Source organism: Haemaphysalis longicornis, unplaced genomic scaffold, assembly GCF_048455015.1.
Source record: "Haemaphysalis longicornis isolate Haplotype H1 unplaced genomic scaffold, Haemaphysalis longicornis Haplotype H1 scaffold_7, whole genome shotgun sequence".
Taxonomy (NCBI): domain Eukaryota; kingdom Metazoa; phylum Arthropoda; class Arachnida; order Ixodida; family Ixodidae; genus Haemaphysalis; species Haemaphysalis longicornis.
In genome coordinates this window covers 103873990-103897012 of record NW_027526422.1, presented here as the reverse complement: position 1 = coordinate 103897012, position 23023 = coordinate 103873990, and the positions used below count along the sequence as shown (strand labels likewise).

Here is a 23023-nt window from a genome sequence, read left to right as displayed (position 1 = left end):
CTACATACGCCCAGTTGGTGAAGCCGGTTGCCACCGGTTATAGCGAATGCTGAGGCGTCCCACTTTGGAAGAAATTAGGAAGACGATATAATATAGATGGATACGACTAGTACTACCACATTGAAAAACATGTAAATTTCAAACCTAATGCAATGCATGGTGGTGTGTCCTCCAGCTCTGCTGGTTTAAGACTTGTGCGACTTAGTGCAAGCTTTGCCAAATTTTTTCGCGGTCTGTTTATACACGCGGGCCGCAACTTTATTTCCGGAAAATTTACGTACGCTTCGCAAATACGACGCCGCATAAGCAATTGCTGGACGCCGAATGTGCCGAATTAAGTGACCAAGAAATGCCCAACTAGATTTACCGAAGTTCTCAATTGAACGAAATAATTTGCGACTCTCCAACTTCGTTGAATAGAGTTTTGACTGTATTTGCAACTGGGGCTTTTCTTCTTTTCTCGGTTTACAGTGAGCCTGCCTTTCTCTAGCATCAAGTTCAGCAAACAACAGTTCGGGAATTCACGAGTGCTCACTGAAGGCGAGGCTGTGTACAAGGTGAAACACGTTGTGATGTAATGAATTGGGGTAGTGTGCATATTTGGGGGAACGCAGCGCTGTGGGCCCTGAAGAAGTTAGGGGAGCCCAAACCCTACACGCTCGCGCACGACGAGTTTTAGAAGAGGGTCTTCCCCAACAGTTCGCTGTCGGCTTGGTTTGCTCGGATCAACGCCCTCGGATGAGAGAGACAATAAACTTCCAACTAAACCAAGCAAAAAAGCTTCAGAGAGGCGTCCTCATTCCAGTATGCCTTGCGTTCGGGTCGTGTCGACAGCCCTTTCGATCAAGCGCTGCTGATCTTGGAGGAGCTGGAGCTGGCCAAGGCTCTCTCCCAAAGCTATATAGAGAGGTGGAGGTTGGGGGGGTCTAGGGTAGATTTTCGCAGATGCCCATCATGTGTGTCCCAGGCTATTTCAAAAAGTGGCAAGGTGGAGAAAAGTGTGCCCGGTCAAAGAGATGAAGTCTGGTGGGACGTGGGAACCTGCTAATCTGCAGGGCGCGGAATAATCTTTCCTGGTCCCTCGGTAACGATTTGTGCGGCAACGAGTGCGTTTTACAGCTGCGCAATTTCCTGGTATGTGACAACAGGATGCATGCGCTTGGCTTCGTCAGTGCTGGCTCGGCGGGTCAAATCTCGAGCCACGAGGTTGGCGATCTCGTTGTCGGGGATGCCGGTGAGAGCTGGTGCTCATACAATCCTGACTGGTCTCGTATGTTGCGAACTTTAGGCTTAGGGTCGCGGCAGATGTTTGATCGCCGCTAAGTATCGTTACAAGTGTATGACGATCCCTAACACAAATTTTTTCTCGCACGTGGAACTTCGTTTTCATGGAGATTCACATTTGTGTGATCTGTGACCAAGATACCTGCCACGGCCTGCGCCAAGAACATAGATACATGGCGGTCGTTCTTTTTGGAGCGGGCAGGCGCCTTAGAATAGGGTCGCCCAGACGTAACAAGGGCAAAAACATTAAAAAACAAGGGACAATGAGGAAAGCTTGGAACAGAAGAAAAAAAGGTGCAGATACAATGCTAAGTGAAGAAAAAGCAGACAAGCATGTCCTATCGCAGGGAAGGGCCCAATGTTTTCGGGCAGATGTGCCGCATTGCCCACCAGTGCGCAGCGCTTCGTCCTGGTCACCGCAGTGTCCACACTTCTGCACATGGAGCTGGAGTCATCGCTGTTGGGTTGGGACGGCTGAAACCCAAGTGGCTGCAGTAGGGTGGCGCCACGGCTACTGGTGGTGGAGAGACACTCGACAGCGCTTCACAATGTGCTCAGTCTCCTCAGTGGTACCCCTAGGTCTGCACAGCACTGCCCACATTTGGTCATCACTAGAGTCCCTAAATGACCTATACTGATCTAGTGGCTATAGGCAGGCATGTACTGTTGTAGGCTGGAATAACCGAAATACACACAGAGCTGAACGCTCAAACATCAGCCAATTTTCAGCATTGATTCAGCAGCGACTGTCATCTCAATCATTTGTTTCACTGCTTTCTATTAGAAACTACCATGGCGTGATTGATATTACACAGCATGTTATTCTATTTCGGCTTAGTCATGCCCACCAAGCCATGACCTCAAAACTGAAATCAGCATTGCTACAAATGGAGTTAAAAAACTACAAATTTACAATGGCCAAGAAGAGTATAGAAGCATACAAACATACATGCAGACACAAGGGAAGCACAGCTTTTTAGCAACAGGGCTGAATACCACAAAGCACCTTTATTTGCAAAGTATCATCCTGTATTCAGTATCAAAGTGTCTCATAAATGCAGTGGCTCGCAGCTTCTGAAGCCAGGGCGTCACTTGTAAATCGTTTCCTCGGCGTCCTCATGGTGTGAACAAACCCTCGCTGCGACAAAGAGGTAGTCGCTCAGCCTGCAGGCAACCATGTGAGGGAAAGAAAGGGAAAAAGCGAGTGAGGGTTCAATTTCGCAGTTAACGTGATAATATTCCATGCCCCCACTGGCATGCACACGCACTCGGGTGAACATGGCCCACTGGTTTCTTACTGGTTTCATCTGGTCCCAGTTATAGATCATCTGGTTTGAGCTGGTTCCAGTTACTGGGCAACTGGTTTCATCTGGTCCCAGTTACGAGTTATCTGGTCTCAGCTGGCAAGAGCATGGTTTGGTACTGGTTTTAACTGGGCCCTGTTGCTGGTAGACTGGTCCTAGTTAGGGGGTATCTGGTGCCAGTTACAGGGCATCCGGTCCCAGCTGTCAAGGGCCTGGTTTGGTACTGGTTTGAGCTGGGCCCAGTTGCTGGTCAACTGGTACCAGTTGATCAGCAACTGGACCAAGTTGGGGGGCATCTGGTGCCAGTTACAAGGCATGCAGTCCCAGTTGCGGGGTATCTGGATCCCATTTGGGATAAAATATATTTCCTGTTTCAGTTACGACCAGGTTTTTTCTTGAGAACTCTGCTAGCATACAAAACAAACAGTTTTTGGGCTTTCATTCTCAAGCAACTGTAACTTTAATACGGCTATGCCTCTTAACAGACATGTCTTTGACGAGGCCAGAGAGTTTTTGGCCAACCACCAATGTTACTGGCCAACCATCAAAGGAAACAAATTTCGTTTTTGGTCCCAGCAAGCACATTTAATGCTGCAGGAGATCAAAGCCAAAGAGTGATGAGAACACGATTCCAAAGAGCAATGAAATATTGCCAGGATGCTGTGAGCCTGTCCCACTACACCCACTCTTGGGTCAACCGGCGTGTTTGTGTCGTTGTCGGCGAAGCATGAAAAGGTCGCCTTGAAAGTCCGCTGACGAGGCAGCGACTGGTTGGTGTCGCCGTCCTCCATCCTCTTAATAAGCAACTGCTGCTGCCGCGAGTGTACTCATTTATATTTGCACCACTGTAATCTTCCGATACGAGCCAACTTGTTTCTACTTTTTGGTGTCCCGCTATTTTATAAGAGTGTCCTTTAAATGGATCACTGCTTAGGAATTATCATAACTCTGGTCATGGGTGTTGGCAGGATTTCATCTTGGGAGCAGCAAACCCACTGCACCGATGTGGGAAGGGGCGTGGAGGGAGCACAGAAATATTAAAAGCAATATTTCACAGCATACAGGGGACATGATGAAGAAAGCTCATTTCTGTTTTTAAAAGTAACAATTAAGTTTCAAGAGGTTTATAAACGCTCGTACATCCCAACAAGAAACCACTGTTACATGGCAGCATTTATTCAACAGAACGATCAATGGCACCGGTTTTTGAAACAATGCACCTTTTTCAAGCAGCGATTTGTGCATGTGACTCCACCATTCTGTTAGGCTGCCCCGAGCAAAATAAACACCTGGCGCATTCTCACCTAGCTCCCTGAAGAGGAGCTTCTGCTTTCTAGCGCTGGGCATTTTTATACATGTATAACAGCCTTTTCGACAGTTCGCGGTGAGTTCATACCACAAGGGGCTTTATACCTGCCCACGCGCACCGATTCCGCGTGCTGAATTTGTTATTGCTTGTTTTTTTTTTAATTCTTTCCGACGCCCCTGCACCAGCTGGTGCTGCTTTTAATCCCCTCTTCTCCGCTGTACACACATTTTCACTGCCTGCCATCGTTGTTATTTCATCTTTCGGTCGGTCTATTGGGCTCCGTCATTGCTGATTCACTCTGGGGTATAGTGCGCACCTTCTGTGGGATCGGCGGTGTGTGAAATAAGAGTTTTTTTCAACGTGAAATTGTTACTTGGATAGGCTGGCAAAAGCGAGAACCCGGCCGGCTTCCACCGAACGCGAATTCACCAGGATATCGTCTGCAAAAAAGTGTCCACAGCTGCCAAACCTTTGCTAACTTGTTTCATGTCACTTGATAGTGCGCGTACATCCGCGAAGATAAAAAAAATTATTCAGCGCATTTTGTTCTATAGCTTGGCACACAAAAAATGAACAGAAAGGAGCACTTTGTGTGCGCTGTTTCATATACTGTGTCAAAAAAAAAAAAAAAAAAAAAAAAAAAAAAAAAAAAAAAACAAAAAAAAAACAAAAAAAAAACAGAAGAAATGCTTGGCACGCGTTAAATTCTCGTTGGCTAATGACACATAGCACAAATATAACAAAAGAAAAAGCTAGCCTGCATCAGAAATTTCCCACCCAGTGTTAGTTGGCTGTCAGATTCTGAGGCAGTGTAGTGGCAGTGTGAACAGTGATTCTTGAAAAAATAGCTGCAGTGAGTCTGCTGCCAAGGTTGTAGGTTATAGTCGACTTAGGCGGGAGGCTCGGCGACAAACACAGCCAAAAGAAATGCGTTCCCGAAAGAATATGCTGAAAGATCCTGCAATATTTTTGCACCGTGCATTCAGTGAAGATGTCGTACGTCACGTTATTTGTTGCGTACAGTTGAGCAAGACCGGCACGCGCACGGTAAATGCAAGCTGTTTTCACCAGATTCCGATCGCTCCGGTACGGGAGCAGTTGCTCAAGAAGATATCGCAAAGATAACTGGTTCTCCAAGCAAGCATTGAACTCGGACGGCTGCTATACCCAGCTTTGCCATTTGTTGGGCTCATAAACCACCCCGACAGAGCTCTTACAAACATGGCGCTCCTGTTATGATGAAAACGTGGCAGCTGCTGAGAAGATCGCCGTCAATTAGCGCTCCCTTCACTGAAAAAACATTAGGTTTTCCCCGCAAGAATGGCGGTGAAGCTTCCACGCACAGAATGGCCCTGTTGGTGTGTTTATACAAATTCAAGCATGCCCTGTGAACTTTGGCGTGTGCACAGACAAGCTTCACATCAAAAAAAGCTCCTTGATGTAAAGCGAAAGTCGACAAAGTTTTTGCATGTTGTAAAGCATGTTAGTTGTGCAGGCGCATGTGGTAGCACTGTGGTTTACGTGTGTGTGTTGACTGACATTTGCATAGCTAAGGAATGGTTCTAGATTCAACCGTGAATTCTAGTTGCTGGTCGGTATTATAGGCAGTAATCGGCACGATCGGCACTGATTGGTATAACCGCTACATTTTATGCACGGAGCAAGAATAAAATAGGAGAGGAAACTGCGCTTCCTGGGGCAGCCTGATAACGTCACAAGCACTTGGCGAACGTCAAGTTTCCGGCATCTGGCAGCAAGCGAACGAAGTGCGCGGTCATCGCCACGGCCAGCGGGCGTTCTGTTCGTGCTCGCCCAGTCTAACCCGGCCGCGGCATTGCGTCGGCATCTCGCCGGGCCACCGAAACATTCCATGGTGGAAGCGAGAGTGTGTGCGCTCTTCTGCGCTTCCGTTAGCTGAAGAGCCCGCCTTCGCGATTAATTTTCTGTCAAATTTAAACCGGCCAGTACGAGCGAATTAAAAAGGCATTTTCTTTTAACGCGTAAGCAATCTTGCGTGAGCACCAAGCCCAAAATACAAACCTGTAAATGCAAAAAAATGTAAAACCTGGAAACGCACAGCCTTATCTTGCGTTCGATGCGCTCGAAGCGAGTTGAGTGCACCGGCCAATGTATGACACGCGCACGCGTGCGCGCGCGCTACGTCCGAGATAAATGCGCGTTCCGTCCCCGCGTCGCGCAGCAGCTCGAGCGCATAGCGATTCACGCCTTATGGTGAATGCTGCAAACAACAGTATTGCTTTTAATACATTCAACCAGGTGCCACTGTCAAATTGTTCGCCGCCGCAGCTGCGGAGCTCCATAGGTCGCCGTAGTTATCATTGTGACAATATCTGGTTGCTCGATCGCACCGGCTGCAATGGGCGTTTCCTCTCCTATATATTCTTGCTCCGTGATTTTATGTGAGCAGTCGCAGGCCCCGTAGTGAGCGAAGCGAAGGTGGCGAGTTTGAGGATTAAACCTAGCCCCACCTGATGGAGTGCGCCTTCCCTACACGGCAACTTTATGGCAGCTCGCTCTCATTGTCACCGGCTGCGATGGGCAGATCGCTATCTATAAAGCTGGTCGTGGTTCATACATACACACTAGTGGCATAGAAAGAAATATTTTTCAGGGGACGTTATACCCTGCCAGGAAAAAAAATTAGAAAACGTAGACTCTGCCCAATTTTCGTTGTGCTATCCTAGTCTTTTTTTTTACATTTAAATTTATAGGTGAAGCATACAAAACTCATGGGTGGAAAAAAAGGCCAAAAGGAGGGGGGTTGCACCACATTTAAAATTTTGGGGGGTGTCCTGACACTGAAACACCCCCCCAGGCTACGCCCTTGGTACACACAAGCGTGCAAAGTTAAAAAAAGGGGCAAAGCTTGGCTGCCAATGCAGCAAGCTCATGTCTCCAAGTGTGCGGGTCCCAAAGACGAAAAAAAAGTAGAGAAAACTGGCTCTTTGGCCACTGCAGATTAGTCTTGGTAATGCGCACATGCTACCGTGGCTTTCAAGTGAAAGGAACCAGTGACAAGGCTGGCGGGGAAATGGATGATGAGGATATTTCGTACAAAAGTTCTTTCGACAGAGAGATCTTTCCTGCCCTCACTGCTTAGTTCGCCGTGGCGGCTGCTAGGAGGATTGGTACTGGGCAAAGGTCCATTGTCTTGTACCAATCCGGTAACCATGTAAAATTAAATAAATTGCAAAACATTGTTTGCTTTGCAAAGACTAATTTTTATAATCACTCATCCATAAAAATTGAAGCTGTTCCACTCACTGTGAAAGCTGTCGGAAGTGCAGAGCAGTGATTTGCCATAATGGGCTGTAGCACCGTTATCCACTTACTGCTACCACCCAATGCAAGCCAAATTTCCCGCCTTCACAGTGCTCACGCGTCCCCTGCCTGAAACTGCACCAGCGGGTGATCTGTTCTTTTTGTGCTTGCTTTTCCTACCGCACGTGCCGGCATTGCACTGCCACTTTTTTTCGCTTACTGTCGTAAAAACAAATCCAACTAGCATTCCTAACTAAATGAACGTGGGCACTGCCGGTTAATTACATATATTTTGCCTCAAAGATATCCTTCAGTTTTCTTTGCGCTAAACACTGGGGAGATGCATGACAAGCGCCAGCAGTTCACGAGTTTCGAACGCTTATGACGATATAAACCACTTGGCCTTCGAAGCCCCTGGGTTGCGTCGCGATGACGGAACGCCATGTGGCTCTACTTGGGTCCAGCGAGCAAGCCATGACAACAAGGTGAGCCCCTAGAGTGCTCTGCACTTAATATAAGCAACATGCATCTACAGGCACACGCATCACAAAGTGGTTATCTCTGTGAACATTCTTTGCCTCTCCTTTTCAACCTTTTCACAATACAGCTGAAGCGCGACGAGTACAGACAGTTGTCAAACACCCTCGAACGAAGCCACCTCTTTACACCCCGAATCATGCCAAACGAACGCTCGATCAGGACAACATATAACTGCAGGGAATATGATGAACTTCTTGGAAATTGCTGAGGGGTACACACCAACAGGAATGTACCCCTCAGCGAATGCCAGGAAGTCCTACGGGCTTTACTGAAGTCCTTGTTCTTTCATGATCGACGCCAATGTTCAGCTTCAGAGTCGAAGTAGTCAAAACGGCAGCATTTGTGAAGTGGATTGAAAAGCCTCGTTTCATATCTTGCTCGTTGCCTCGACGCTTGTAGGTGATGCAATAAAAGGAAAGAAAATGCTGGGGCGCCTCCAAATCTTTCTTCTTATGCTGATACCAGACAGTAAAAGCAAGGGATGAAGATGGTACAAGTTTCTTCTGGAGTTCTGGAGTGTTTCGCTGGCCTGTGTTAGGCATGCGATTGTTCGCAGCACACTGAGTTTTGTGCCAAGCTGCCCTGCTGTCTCGTCATTTTCTGACTGCAAATCAGTAAGGACTTCTTTCGCTTTTACCCTGCACTTGGTAATCGTTTCCATCAGAGATGGAATGTGCTGCTCCACCTCTAAACTGTGAAGCTGTCTGTTCATAATGTCAATTTTTTTACGAAGATTCATTCTTCACATGCAGAACATCTAGCTTTAGCTTAGCCAACACAGTCAACACTAAAAATCGTATTCTCCCTCTCTTCCCGTGTGAACCCGACGAGCGCCCATCCATCACATAAGGTTGAAACTAAAAATGCGGCTTTCGATTAAGGTAACCTGAATATGTATACCAACTAAAGGGTCAGAACTAACTCACTCAATAATTTATCCAATTAGCATGCATATCACAGGATAACGGGATAACTTCATGGGCCATGTTAAAGAGAGGCTAGGCAGAACAAGCATGTTTGATCTCATAAAGAATAGTGAAAAAAAAAAACAAAGAATTCTGCAGAAATTCAGAGAATTGTCCACTAATGCATAGAATTCTTATGCCGCTTGTCTTGAGTGTGAGTTTTTTTACAGCCAATTTTTTTGTTTTTTGTAAGTCCTGTCCAACCAATTATCTCTATTTATGCTATCATAATGATTACAGGTGGAACTTCCGTGATATCTTCAATTTTGTGGAAATTCATGGTGTTACAGAGTCCTGGCTGTGGGGGTACTCTGCAAAGAATGCTACACATTAAAAAAAACACGAAATTGGTAATGAATTAGGTTCGATTAGTCTTTAGCCCCAAAGTGGGTGTACCCAAACGTTTTGAACACGAAAGGCTGGACCTGGACTATTGTGTCCGATGGAGTTTACCTCCAAGGGATGATCTGAGGGTGAAGTGTTGTGGAAATTGTCCCGAGATAACGGGGGTTGCTCAGGCGTGGCAATGGTAGTAGAAATATCTATGCTCGGAAAATTTTCTCTTCTTTACCACGCAAGAAGCTACGTAAAAATCAGCATTGGCTTTTTTTGTTTCTAAAAGAAGCTTTAGTACATTTTAGTTTTCCAAAAAGTTAAAATGGACTACTTTTGCACTTGCCCGAAACAGCTCTGCAATGCTAACAGACGCGAGCTCACTTTCGTGCACGGAGGCTGTGAGGTGCCCCAGTTGAATTTTTTTCTTCTTCTCCGTCCTGTCTACCTATGAGGTGGTACATGCGGTGGTTACGACTGGCTTAGAAGGGAAAGATTGAGTTTCTGACACCACGCCAGCTGAATGGTTGAACACTGGTGCTGCTGATTTCACCTGTCACTGCCCCCTCCTCGCAGAGGAGCCAAAAAAAGGGGGAGGGGGGGCAGCATCAATTCTTTTTCTTTCGAACGGGAGCCACGAGTACGACTTCAGGTGATGCTGTGAACTCGCCAGTCCACTCACAAAAGAAAAAAAGTAGAACCGAAAGGTGACGGGCAGAACCAAAACAGTTCATCACCAAGGCACTCGGCAAAGTCTTTGGAGCACACACCCAGAGGCCCTTGCCCAAGTTTCAAAATGAAGAGCATGCATTTGAGCACACTTCAACTGATGGATGCATTTATTTTGTTGACACCGAGGGGCCCCTTTGGCCTTTTGTGTTAAACACGGTGGAAGTACGCAGTGTCGGAATGGATTATCATATTCACCGGAACTTCGTTCTTTGCAGTCATGGCTTTCCAGCTTTAGCAAAGCTGTGTGGGAAAAATCCCGGGCCACCTCCACTAACGTGAAACCTGGGGAGGGGCGAGGCATGCAGCGTATAAGTGTATTCTTGGCGCCTTGGCGCTTTTGCCAACAGAGATGAAACCATTGGGGGGTAGAGGTATAGAAGTCTTTTGACTTTGAAGCACGAAGCTTTCTAGCTCGAGGCGTTGGAAAATGAGTGTCCCTGTGTTTTCTTAGTACGCATTATGTTCTAGCGCGAAGCGCAATGACTTTCCCAGAGTTTTAACAATAACGACAACAACGATTACGATGACGACGACGACAGGAGATGCCAACAGCCCCAGCCCCTAATGGGCTTCGCCCCTAAAAGTAAATGTACACGTTCCGACTCCAAGCAGCCGCTTCCGCAACCAGAATGTTTCGCAGGAACAAACGCACAAAGGCCAGCCTTTCTGATACATTTGACAGGGCCCTTGAACGGTTCAGCACCTGTTGATAGGCGAAGGGGGTCGTTAACAAAGAACCCATGGTTCAGCACCTGTTGATGGGGTCGTTGACAAAGAACCCAGGCCTAGCCAATACGGGGATGGACAAGCCAGGTCTCGAATTCATCTAAAAGTGAAAACCACTCTAAAAGTGAAAACCACTTTTTCAGGAAATATGCACGAATAGAATTTGTGGGGTAAAGGTGTCCAGGAGTGGCTGGCTTAGACCCTTCTGTGGTGTCCACTTGCATTCTCGTTGAACAAACCCCTACAGAACCCCTCCCATCCCCTCTTTTTTGACGGTAAGGTTGCAAAGAACATTGTGGAGAAAGCTTCTGATCACAAATTTCAGCGAAATATAAGCAAGCCCAGACGGAGCTTCGGGCTGAGGAAAAGTGAGCAGGGGGGCGGAGCAAGTGCTGGTGCAGCTTAGGGGGGTGGGGGAGAAAAGAGCCCCTTTTGAACCCCCCCTGCCGACGCTCATGACTTTGGTTGAAGTAGCCTAACCCATACATACCACTTTTTCCCGCTTCCTTCTTGCTCAATGCCTGAACACCCTTTTTAAACGAAATTCTAGTCTGCACCTCGTAATGCCCATTGGTGGAATTGGTAAAAGAAAGGTTACTTTGCAATGATAAATAACTGGTTTTCAAAAACAACAACAACGAAAAGGATGCTCCTGACGCAAGCATTGGACTCCACGATATAATCCCACACAGCCATAAGTAGAAGAGAACAAAGAAGACTAGCAAATATTTCTCTTTAGAACCTCTTATGCTGTGACAACGTACTCACCTGTTAAGGTAACGCATCACAACGTCGTCCACTTCCTCGTCGTGGAACAGGGTTGTTACCCTGGGTGAAAATACAGTGTTACCTCAATTTCAGCTCAAGATAAAGAACAATGTAACTGTGAGTGAAATGTATGCTCACAACTGATAGTAACGGTCCTGCCATCTTTTATTCCTTTGGACTGGACGCACAGCATTTTCGTCCCAAACTACATTTTTGTGTCGTACTATACAGGCAACAATGAAAGCCATCCTAGCAACCAATGCCAACTTTTGTTATCTTTCTTTGCTTCTGTGCACTGTACTTAGCCTAACATGCCATTTTATTTTTGCAAAGTGATAATTAAAATATTTTTCGAAGAAGTGGGAAGGGGGGTGAGGGTCATGGCAGTGGAAATGTACGAGAGTCGAGCGAAACTTCGAAACTTCCACATATTCGCTCTCATTCAATGCAGGTTTTAAATTGCGTACACCTAGTCCGAAATACTGTTGCTAATTTTCAAAACTTTTACAACAAGACAAAAAGGAATAAACACAGGAAAAATAACCAGCATTTCAAAAACGGTAGCTACAATGTTATAACCACAGTACGTCCACTTTTTCTACAAGTAAACGGCGCTCATGTTAACCTTGTAGAAACATTTTCTTGATAGCAACCTGCATGTTTGTGTGTGGCGTGTATTAAAGCTGAACCAACAGTCCACTGACCACATTTGAAATGATAATGACCAATTTTGTTTTTCTGAAGCAATTCCTTCGGGCAGTTTTCCCCTTCTTCATGCCACTTGGGGACTGCCGGACTCAATGCTAGCAATATCACTGCACCCCAGTGCCCTCCGCTGATTGTTGTAAGCAAAGAAATGGCTGCAACTGAGTGAAAAACTACAAACTCCATGCAAATTGAGCACTGCATTCAGAAAGCGCGGAATGCAAGCACAGTACCTTCGTTCAGCACGCCGGCAGACGGACCGGGCAATGTGGAGGGCAGCTCCAGCGGGGCTTCCAGACTTGGAGAATAGAAAAATGAGAGAGAAAGCAAAGACACTCAAGCACATTTCCTCACACATTGATGTGCTCGCACACGTAACACATTTGTTCCTTCGTTTACCAAACCAAGAAACCCATCTCTGCTGACGGTCATTTCAGAAAGAAAGAAAGAAAAAAAAAAAAAGGGAGGAAGGGTGGAAACAGGATTTTTCCAAGCAGCCTTTAAGGGTGCTTTCTTTGGAGGCTGTGAATGCGGATGCAATCTGAGAGAGGACACAACGAGACACCACGCATTCATCCTGGATGACTTTTACAGCAAAAATTTTTCATGCTGTGAAAGTTAAGATATTACTAGCCTAACACATTCAATACAACATGTTAGGCAGACCTCTCACTTCCTTTACATGTTAGAAAATCCTGACTCAAATATCATTTGTACGCCAAAACAAACTGCATCCCGTTCTTCACGATTTCATTCTTGGCTTTCTCTCTTTTTTTGACGTGCGTGCTGTATAGACACACCCCCTACAGTTCTGCCTCATTTTCTCCTCTTACAGAGTCACTTTCCGGCAAAGATGTCTGCTACATATATGCCAAGGAATAAGCAACTACTATCTGCTACAACAAGTAACAAAATGAGATTCCCCACAAGACTACATCCAGCCTCATAGTATACAAGATGAGATAGAAGTGACAAGATGCCTAGATTTCCTATTCACACAAATAAGGGATCTGTAAAGCCCTATGTCCAGTCAGCCTCACTGAGGGAAAGGATACATAAAGGCAGGTTAAATATTTTCTATGGAGATTCTTTAAATAAATCCGACAGTACATTCCTATTATTCTGTCACTTTCTTTCTGCAAGTATTCTAGCTCAAAAGCAAAGCGCTTCTCATGCTACGGGAGTGAAACATGCGACCTTACAGGGAGAATAAAATTCTTGAGTGGAGGCAGGCTTGCGGAATGTGCGTCAATCCACTCCTCCAGTTCCTTGATGTGCTCAGCAGGAAACTCCGTCTTTACTGTAGAAATGAATGAAAAAAAAAAAGAAAAAAAAGAAAAGAAACAAAGGCAGCATGAAAGCAATGCCAAATTCATCGAAAAGAAGTATTCAGCCTATTTAATTAAATCCATTTCCAATCATGAATGCTTAGCGTCAAAGCTTGTGCAACAATTATGAAATGCCAGACTTCTCATGTACAATGTGTTCTTGTACAGTGCACTTTTCTATAACAGAGACGTTCTTACTTCTGGCATTCCACTGCCCTGGTCTATTCTAAAGCATGGAGGGAAGAAAGCTTAGGAGAGGCCCGAGTGGTCACCAACACACTGGGAGAAGTATGGAGGAAGCCACATGGTCTCTTCACGCTCATCGGAGGTCACTGGCAACCGCATCCTAGCAATGGCGCCGAAAGCCCGGCTTACCAAGCGGAGACGAAGCAGATGATAGTCAAGTGAGCGGAGGAGGTGGCACGAGTGCACAAAATACAGTAAAAGCTCGCCAATTCAAACTTCCATAATTCAAATGTATAGATAATTTTAGCCATATGAGTTGATCTCGCCAAGTCTCCATAGAAGGCTATGTATAGAGAAGCCCATTAATACAAACCCGACTAGGCTCCGCCACGGATACTTCGAACTACGAGCCACCGTGCCGACTTCTTGGCCCTTGGCCACGATCTTGGCACTTGGCCACAGAAACGCGACTGTGCCTACACACGGGGCTCTATAGAATGGAGAAGGCAAAATTGGGTGAAACCAATCTAAACCTCACAAGGTGGGCATTATGGAAGACACACTCTTTGCGAATCCTGTCGATGAGGACCTGAATGCAGTGGTGTGTGTGGAGCGCTGACATATGAGGGCATCGCCAAAGGTGAGAGGCGCAGAACATAATGCTGCCAATGATGACACGCTGGAGGCATAGTGCGGCCATCCAGTCAGAAGTCACAGCCAGACCAAATGGCACGCGTTTTTTAGAAGAACTGCGAGTTGGGCTTGTTGGTATAGGTTCATAATGGGAAACAGCGCAAAAAAAAAAAAAAAAACTTGGACAAGAAAGACTACGGGACGAAGGACTTGTTTTTTCTTCAGTTTTTAAGAAGTGACAATGAGGCTTTACACTACAGTTGAACCTCGTTATAAAGAACACTGATATAGCAAGTTATCGGCTATAGTGAACTAAATATGATTTTTGGTTGGTCCCGCTTCACTTAAATGGCACTTATTCTTTTATAACAAAACTGAAACTGTGAGCCACATGCGATATTGGATATAACAAAAAAATATTTGACCAGGAGGCTGAGAAGCTACTGCGAAAAACCCTCCGGCATTTGAAACTGCAGAAGTATATAGTCGCTTTTGTTCGTGGACACTGTATAAAACTCCATCCTGCTCAGTGCTGTGAGTATCCACCACACGAAGATCACACCCTCATCAAATAAATAAGGACGCAGGCCTGTTTCGTCAAGTGAACTTTGTCCTGTCGTAATTTCACGCGCTCATGTTCCAGCTCATTCAGCTGCAAATGCAATAAGCAGGAAGGTAAGGGTTGCCTTGTTTATAGTGGTTTGGAAGCCTAAAAAATGCATTTTTGTATCAAGCATTTTTGCGCGAGCCAGACTGTCAATTTGTTACAGCTGATTTTTACTTCTACTGTTAAATGAATATCGGATATAATGAACTAATTTGCTGTCCCTACACTACTACGTCAAAACGAGGTTAGACTGTACATTGATTAGTTAGATCAAGAAATGATAAATATCGCCTTTACGTACATAAGGCAGGCCACAATCACTGCCTTTTTTTCAAGAATCAAAGTGCTGACACGCCGCTATGGCTTCCCAGTTGCAGTGTCCCATTGTTATTGCTCGCTATCGTTAGTTCGAACTTTCATGAATTCAAACTAAGATGGCGTCCCCTTGCAGTACAAATTTACTGTACAAGCAAAGCAGGAGGCCGTCTGAGATAGTGTTTCCGGCTCCCCTAGAGGTGACGCAGGGGTCTCTCCTGAGCTTTCCTTTACTCCATAATCTGAAGACATTTAAAAAGAACCACTATGCTACTTAGTCTACTACTTCAGACCCAAATATTTTGTTTGAAATTTTTCTGCAAGCACGTCTTAGGTATAGCCAGATGAGGTATAGCTCACCGTTATCTAGAAATGTGTTGTGCACTTTCAATAACAAATAATGAAATGCTAAAGTTACTTAGTCATGTAGAAGAAATGACAACTGGGCTAGTTGGTAATGCATACGGGAGGGACATCTTGAAGGTAGCACACTTAAACAGGGACACTAGTGGTTTGTCGTTTATTTCGCTAGTGTCCGTGTTTAAGTGCGCTACCTTCAAGATGTCCCATTACTTAGTCATGTTTGTACTGAATCAAAAACATTTTGCGAATTTTTCGTTTCCTTTTTCTGTATGTTTTAAAGGAGCCATGAAGAGAAAATGCAAGTTGGTTTTATTCGAAAGATTTCGTGTTTTATAGTGCCCCCAGCGCTTGTCCGGATACAAACGGTGCTTTATTCACTGAGAAATTAAACAATTCAGGTTAAAATTTTGATTTTCCTGCTAAATCGTACGTTTTTGTGGTCCCAAGTGACATCACTGAAATCGACCGCTCTGCAGCCTAGAGTACCTTCATTCACGCATCCGCCAAACAGGGTAGAGACACGTATACGCTGGAGCCGCCATTTTTGGTTGCTCGCTCGCCGCCGAAACAAGTCATTGTGTCAAAACCGCGCTAAAATTATCGCGGCAACGTGGTTTACTGAAGAAGTTTGAATCATATTGTCTGTTTCGCGTTGCTAGGTCTCGTGGGAAACGAAAAGAATAACGCGCTGAGCCCGTTGGCCCAATTGCGGCGGCACGGGACCGTTCGAAGGTTGTCCACCCTGTAGAGCGGTGTTGGTTTGTTCCCGCGTTTCTTTACGTTCCGTAACCTAGATGGCGCCACCATACCGTGGCAAGCGTTTGGTTTGTTTTTGCCCGCATTTAAATTTGGCTTGTTCGTTCCCTGAAAAATATTCATTCCCTGAAACAGTGCTCGCTCGACAAATGGGGTCACGTAAGACACCGTTGCTTGCGTCAATCGGCCAGTGTCGTCTGAGACAACCCCAAGCTCCGTGTTGCTGTGCAGCGAAACCAAGCATGCTGTGCGCAGTACGAACAGCAGAACGCATCAGTACTTCTATGTTTACATGTGCTTTCGTAACTTCCACTGTTTGTCCCATCATTCTTATTGCTTTGTAAAGAATGTGCCCTAAATTTAAGCGCAAATCGCTCGTTCGTCTAGTTTGTAAGTTCTACCTAATTTGCGTCTGCTTCTGCCAGCCTCCGCCAATCGCAGAGCTTAGCCCATGTGACGACATAGGTGCTGTTGCGGGAAATGAGCTGGTGGGTCGCATGACCATTCCCGTTTTTCCTAATTATGTAGCTTATTTGAGCGAAGTTTACGTTAAAAGTGGTGTCAGTATGATTAAAACGAGACAATCTTTTGAATTAACCAAACTTGTGTTTTCTCTTCATGGCTCCTTTAAGAGTTTGTTTCGTTATGGGGCATAGAAAAAGAGTGACAATTGCACGAGTATCATAGCAAAAGCGCTTGTTCACTATGTTGACAGTCCACAAAAGTCTCACAAACATTTTGCAGCACAATACTGCAAACCACACGTTCTCTGCCCTGTTCTGCGGCCAGGCAGTCATATCAATGCATACACGGCCTTTCACAGCCTACCATGGCGTATAATAAAGTGCTTAATGAAATGTAAGTATAAGCAGAGTCCTTCAATGCTTTACTGGTCACGAAACTGCTCCGTAACTCAATGGGAGAGCTTCATATGCTGCGCTCGGCCGCCGCGCCGTGGCGCCACCCTCTCACTGAGGTCACTCCTCGGGCGGCGTTGCGCTGGCTCGAACGGCGGAGCCGCGGCGAGTTGTGTTTGTTTTGTGCGGGAAAAAAATGTATCGTGCATATCGCGCTCTTGTGACGCGACTTAAGTAGTGCAACGACGATGCCGAACATGTGTTGCGTCCCGGGATGTCGTTCCTTGTACAACGATACCACAGAAAATGTTTCCTTGTTCTGTTGACCGAGTGACGGGCAGCTGTGTGATAAATGGAGGGGGGCCATTCCAAGGCAAGCAACGGGAGATTTCAGCTTCGATTATAAGTGTGCCGCAGTGTGTGGAAATGCACTGTGTGTGAGAATGGAAAAAGCAATGTACCCTTTTGAGAGCATCGTGGACCTAGAATTGTACAAGGCTATCTTAAAGCAGGATTTTTGCCATATCAGTCAGTTTGTAGCGGTGCTTCATTACCTGTTTGCAAACTTGTATTACCTTGCGCTCAGGCTCGCGTGTAAAAAAGCTTTGGGACATCCTTGTGCTTTTACTTTTCATATTTCCGCGAATTATCCCTTAGTGTTCCTTTTGTTTGTTTTGTAACCGCGCGTGGCCGATTCCGGTTTCTTATCCGGCGTTTCAACCGGAGCGCCCGTTTGCTCTTTTTGTCATACATCCCATCGGGCAATATTGTTTGATATGGAAAGGGTGCCACCTTGTCGCTAACTTGATTTTTTGTTTCTTCAAAACTGTTCTCGATCCTGTTTCCATGGGTCTGAAATTAATAACTTTCCAAGAGTAATGCATGCATAGCAAACGCCGCGCAACTCACTTTATCGACGTTCATCTGTTCAAGTCATACTGCGGGCTGCTTCTTCGCCGTTTGTGTTTCATTCTAGTCTTTTGTAGTGCAGTAGATCCCTAGGTCACTGCGTTCAGAAAAGCTTTGCGTCGTTCTTGGCTACGTGGCAATATTCTGTTTCCTCCGTGTGGTGCACATCGCACCGCGAAAAAATAAATTTTTGTGCGCTGGACCACGCTCTTTTGTCTCCCTTCGTAACATTGAAATTTTTCGTTGCGCGTGATAAAATCAGTTTCGTTGTTCTTTTTTCGCTTCCTGTTTTTGCAAGGATTGCAAAGCGTGGAAGCAGAAAGACACATGGTGCAACATATATCTCTTCGTGTTTTGATCCTTCGCGTTTCTGCAGCGTTTTTAGATATTCTCAAGTATGTACCCACTCATCGAAAAGACAGCACTATTGGGCTATCTCTTTAGCGTTCTGTGCATTCCAGAGCAATCAACGGATTCATTAAGCGTAGTCGGAATGACGCGTACTTGGTTTCTTTCAGTTTTTTTATTGTATTATCGATAGGCCCGCAGCAGTCCGTGACTACACAGCTACCGTATGTGTGGTATTTACAACTTTGCTTTAAGAAAAGAAGCAATATAGATTTAAAAATCCGTAAACACGACGGCGCAGCGCTTGTGCCAGAGCACACAGACGCCGTTGCCGTTTGCGGCCGAAGCCTACGGTAACTTTCTTCGAAAAATAAAACCCCATTGAAGGCTGGTGATAACCACAATAACTGGACTATTCATCGCTAACTACTACGAAAAAAAAAACACACTTAATCAGCGCGCAGACACCAAAAGCAGCGAGCGTTTGCACGCCAAGAGCTGGCCAATACGCCGCACGCGCGGCGGCTGGATGACCTTCGTGCGGCGGTGGCGCCTGTAGTGGTGCGCGTGGTCCCTACATGAAGCGAGCGCCGAAGTTTCGTGACCAGTAAAGCATTGAAGGACTCTGGTATAAGTAAGACAAGGTAGCGATCCACAATAGCTTTCTCGGTGGTTGGGTGTTTCCAGTGAATGCCTCTTGCATAATTTAGCACCCAAAAAACATTCTGGTAACACCTTCGATTGAATCCATGAAATACTGAGCCTGCAAATGAACGGTAGTGTACAGTATGTGTCTTTGTGCAGCACTTGAACATTGAACAAACAACACCAGATAGGCAATCTCACTTAAACACTGTTGTGAACACCAAACAAAATATCTTCATTAGCTCACTTAAACACTGTTGTGAACACCAAACAAAATATCTTCATCAGCGAGTCGCTGTGACCTGCAGTACCAAACTGCCACACGGTGACTTCAATTACGCAGCTTATGTGTGACCAGAGAAGACTTACCTCTCTGTCCCTCAGATGCCGACGACTTAGGTGTTGCGATGGAAGCCTGAAGGTCTTGCAGTAGGCACTGCACCTGCAGCAGCGAAGCATTTGTGTGCCAGAGGTACAGTCTTTGCCAAAATTTTCTAGGCGCCATGTTAAGGGTTTCTGGGCCACAAAGAATTCAGTGCTCAAAGCATAACGCTTCACTGTGACCAAAGTTTTAATGAAAGTGAGAAAGAAACGTGCTTTTCTTTCCTCTTTCTGGGATAAAATGTTTCAGGATTGCTTGATAGGTAAGCTGGTACAATAATTTTTTTTTGTGATTTTATGCATTTTTGGCATGGCCTAGAAAATTTTGACAAAGACTGTACATTATCAATATTAGGCGATTTAATGGCACAGTCATATTTGTACTAAATACATCCTCGCACCATGCATGTTAAAAGTTTGGTATCCTAAATAATGACACTTATACGAGCTGGGCAGTTAGTCTACATTTGGTGCAATAGGCTTCCTTTTTTGAGCTCACATGCGCACTAATTGAAATTATGTAAGCAGAAGTTGACACTAGTTTATACCACTTGCCGCCACACCAAAGCAAATGAAAAGACCATCAAATGCACTCTTTTGATCGTAGAATCGGTCAGGTGCTCACAGCACATACAAGAAGTCTATACTGAATGTGGCTGAACTGGAGTGACAAATCTGTTTCCATGTTTTTGCTGTTGTTCTAGCACATCTGAGAGAAAGCCTGGAGACATGTATCCAAAATAAATGCTGGTGGCATGACAGCACTGAGTTAGTACTTACTTTTCAATACACCCCTATGACACAAAAAAAATATTCCCTTCTGTGTACTCGGTGACACTTCATGACAACAAACATTGCTTTCAAGATAAAACTAAATAACTTCTGCAAGCAATACTAATTACGAAAATTAATCATTGGCAGTTATAGCTAACTCGCATACAAAAACCGTACCAGAGATTCACTGCAACACAGGACCCTTTACAAAAACTTTGGAAAAAAATTTGTGAGTTTGAAACAATAGAAAATATAGCAATTAGGGATTAAATATTTGCCATTGGGACAGATGACAGTTTTAAACGGTATGCACAGAACAAAAAAAAAAGTTAACACACATGCACAAATTCTCCAGGTATGTGGGTCGTTATCCCTTCTTTTTTGAAAATGAAGCTCACACATAACCATTTTGAGTCAGCAAAGGTCTCACAGCATTAATACCTGCGCAATTACTTCTTTGCATCATTTGCCAGCTGCTGGAGATATATACTGCAGGTAAGGAGCACTCCAAGCCACCAAACCCAAAGACAACTTATAGCACCAGTGATATCTTTTTTTTGCACCTTTTCCATGATGTCTCAACATTAACTTACGCAACTTTCCGTCGTGATGACTCCTTCATCACCAGCCTATCTACGCCCACTGCAGGGCGAAGGCCGCTCCCATAGATTTCGAATTATCCCGGTCCTGTGCTAACTGCGACCGATTTATCCCCGCAAACTTCTTGGTCTCATCTTCCCATCCAACTTTCTGCCGCCCCCTGCCATGCTTGCCTTGTCTAGAGGTCCATAGTTTTACCCTTAATGACCAATGGTTATCTTGCCTTCGAACTACATGCCCTGCCCACGTCCATTTATTCTTCTTAATTTCTACTAAGATGTCCTTAACACGCATTTGTTCCCTGGCCCACTCCGCTCTCTTCTTTTCCCTTCATCTTACACCTATCATTTTGCACTCCATTGCCCGCTGAGTCGTTCCCAATTTAAGTTGAACCCTCTTAGTAAGCCTCCAAGTTTCTGCCCCGTAGGTGAGTACCGGTAAGATGCAGCTGTCATACACTTTCTTCTTCAGGGACAATGGTAGGCTGCCATTCATTACCTCAGAATGTTTACCGTATGCACTCCACCCCATTCTGATCCTTCTAATTATCTCTGCCTCATGGTTGGGATCCCTGGTCCGTACGTGGCCTAAGTAGATATATTCGCTTACCACTTCCACTGCCTCGCCCCCTATCTCAAATGACTCCTTAGTTTCATACTAACTGGTGGCTCAAGTGGTGTCTAAACGGTGTTCACTGATGCAGGCACTGGGTGTCATGTTAATGAATTTCTGATCATTGCGGTTAATGAATTATACGTTTCAACATCACGTGGTCGATGAGGATGGAGCGAGCAGCATGTACGTACAACTCCGCCTGAAGAACGATTTCAAGGTACTGACCCACTTTAGCTGTTCGCTGACCTCCGGGTGCTTTAGCACTGAGCGGACATAGCCTATGTGTGAGTTGAGTTCGTCTGTAGCGCCCAGGGCCTCGAACACAGCGTCATCCTTTCGCCTCCGCTGGCCAGTGTACGTGGAAGATGTGCCTGCAACGTGGTCGAATCAGCCAATTGTGAAGAACCTTGGCACAGGCCAGATGGTTGGCCCAGCTGACCCTTCAATCATCGCAGAGCAAACAAGATGGGACAAAGAGAAGATGCAAGTGCGGACAGATGCATCGACTGTGCACTCGTTCTTTTTTCGCATTTAGTAGTGATCTCAGAACGCAATTGCACTGCACAAGACATCTATCCAAATCTATCTATCTATCACTGTATTCAGGTAATTCCAAAGGGGATAGATGGCTTTAAGCACCACAATGTGCACATACATTCTTTCTTGTGCTGGAGCTTCAGGAAACCGGGGGATGGAGTTTAGGGCCCCCTGCCTGCCTTCCTACTTTCAACTAGTCTGTTTTTCAAGGCTGGAGAACTCCAAAAACTTGCGACCTGACTCTTTTTTGCCCCAACTCCCCAAGTTATGATATTTCTAGCTCCCTTCTAGGCCTGTCGTCGAGACACGTAACAAATGAGAGAAAGTGGAAATCAAGCTAAATGACATTTTTCGATTTCTCTTGACTACAGCGCGAGCACACAGCATTTGTATGTGCACGGCTCTAAGCACGTCTAGCACCCGTTTCTGAAGCGGAATATTCCATCCCATTGCTTTTTTTTTTCACAATCAATTCGAATTAAGCAGAACCAACAGCGTTGGTCGTGTCTAAAGACCCTCTAGTAAGGCGTTTGAGTGCCGCTCGGCTCGATGGCAAAGATAGCTTGATAGTAATCACACCACGGTCTCGCATCCAATCGGTGTTCCGGTAAGACCACTACGAATGCCCGCGATTAGCCGGCTTGCTTTCCTTGTCGTGCGGGGTTTCGATTGGTCTGGGAACACGCTAGAAAAGGTATGCTTAAAAAGCCCTGCATGTTCCGTGAGTTGTCAGGTTATGTCGGGCTGACCTGCGGCAAAGCCACATGTCCACACAGACGCACGTTCGCACAGGCCGCATGTTTACAGGGCCCCACAGCGCAGGCAGAAATCACGTCCATAAGAAGAACACACCTTTGTCGCCAGTACGAGTGTATATCTTGGGATGGCGTAGGCCGTCAGAGCTGCGGTGAGAAAGAGTGAACTGTGTTGTAGACATGCGAAGCGTGCAAGGTTTACCAGGCGCCTTACGGAACAATGATATAAAAGAGTCTAGAAATGTCACCTCATCATGCGCACACTTGTAGCTCTTGCGAATGCGAGTGACCGGACGATGTAGCGTAAACTTGTCATCTATTAGCCAGCTTGTTTTGAACCTGAACGAAACAGCTGTAGCAGACAAAAAAAAGTTCCTGCATAATGGACTTGGATTGGACTCGTTTTGGGCTTTAACACAGTCAACGTTAAAAAATTCAGAATCCAAAATTACAAAATCTTAAAAGT

General features: G+C 45.6%; 1 protein-coding gene across 1 annotated transcript; it reads right to left on the bottom strand.

Annotated features, from left to right (window-relative positions):
* Positions 1-2257: 2257 nt before the first annotated feature.
* LOC144144728 (corrinoid adenosyltransferase MMAB-like) lies at positions 2258-22937 on the bottom strand. The gene is made up of 8 exons (XM_077676252.1): positions 22806-22937; positions 22655-22704; positions 21491-21636; positions 19265-19337; positions 13151-13248; positions 12182-12246; positions 11244-11303; positions 2258-2448 (listed from the first exon to the last, which is right to left on the bottom strand). Exons 1-8 carry the CDS (start codon positions 22871-22873, stop codon positions 2373-2375), a joined length of 636 nt encoding a protein of 211 aa, XP_077532378.1. The 5' UTR covers positions 22874-22937; the 3' UTR covers positions 2258-2372.
* Positions 22938-23023: the final 86 nt, after the last annotated feature.

Coding starts and splice junctions, on each gene's coding strand:
- LOC144144728 (XM_077676252.1), bottom strand. CDS start 22,873: ATGACAAGTTTACGCTACATCGTCCGGTCACTCGCATTCGCAAGAGCT. Junction 22,705..22,805: donor ACAAGTGTGCGCATGATGAG/GTGACATTTCTA, acceptor TTCTCACCGCAG/CTCTGACGGCCTACGCCATC. Junction 12,247..13,150: donor TCAAGAATTTTATTCTCCCT/GTAAGGTCGCAT, acceptor CTATTCTCCAAG/TCTGGAAGCCCCGCTGGAGC.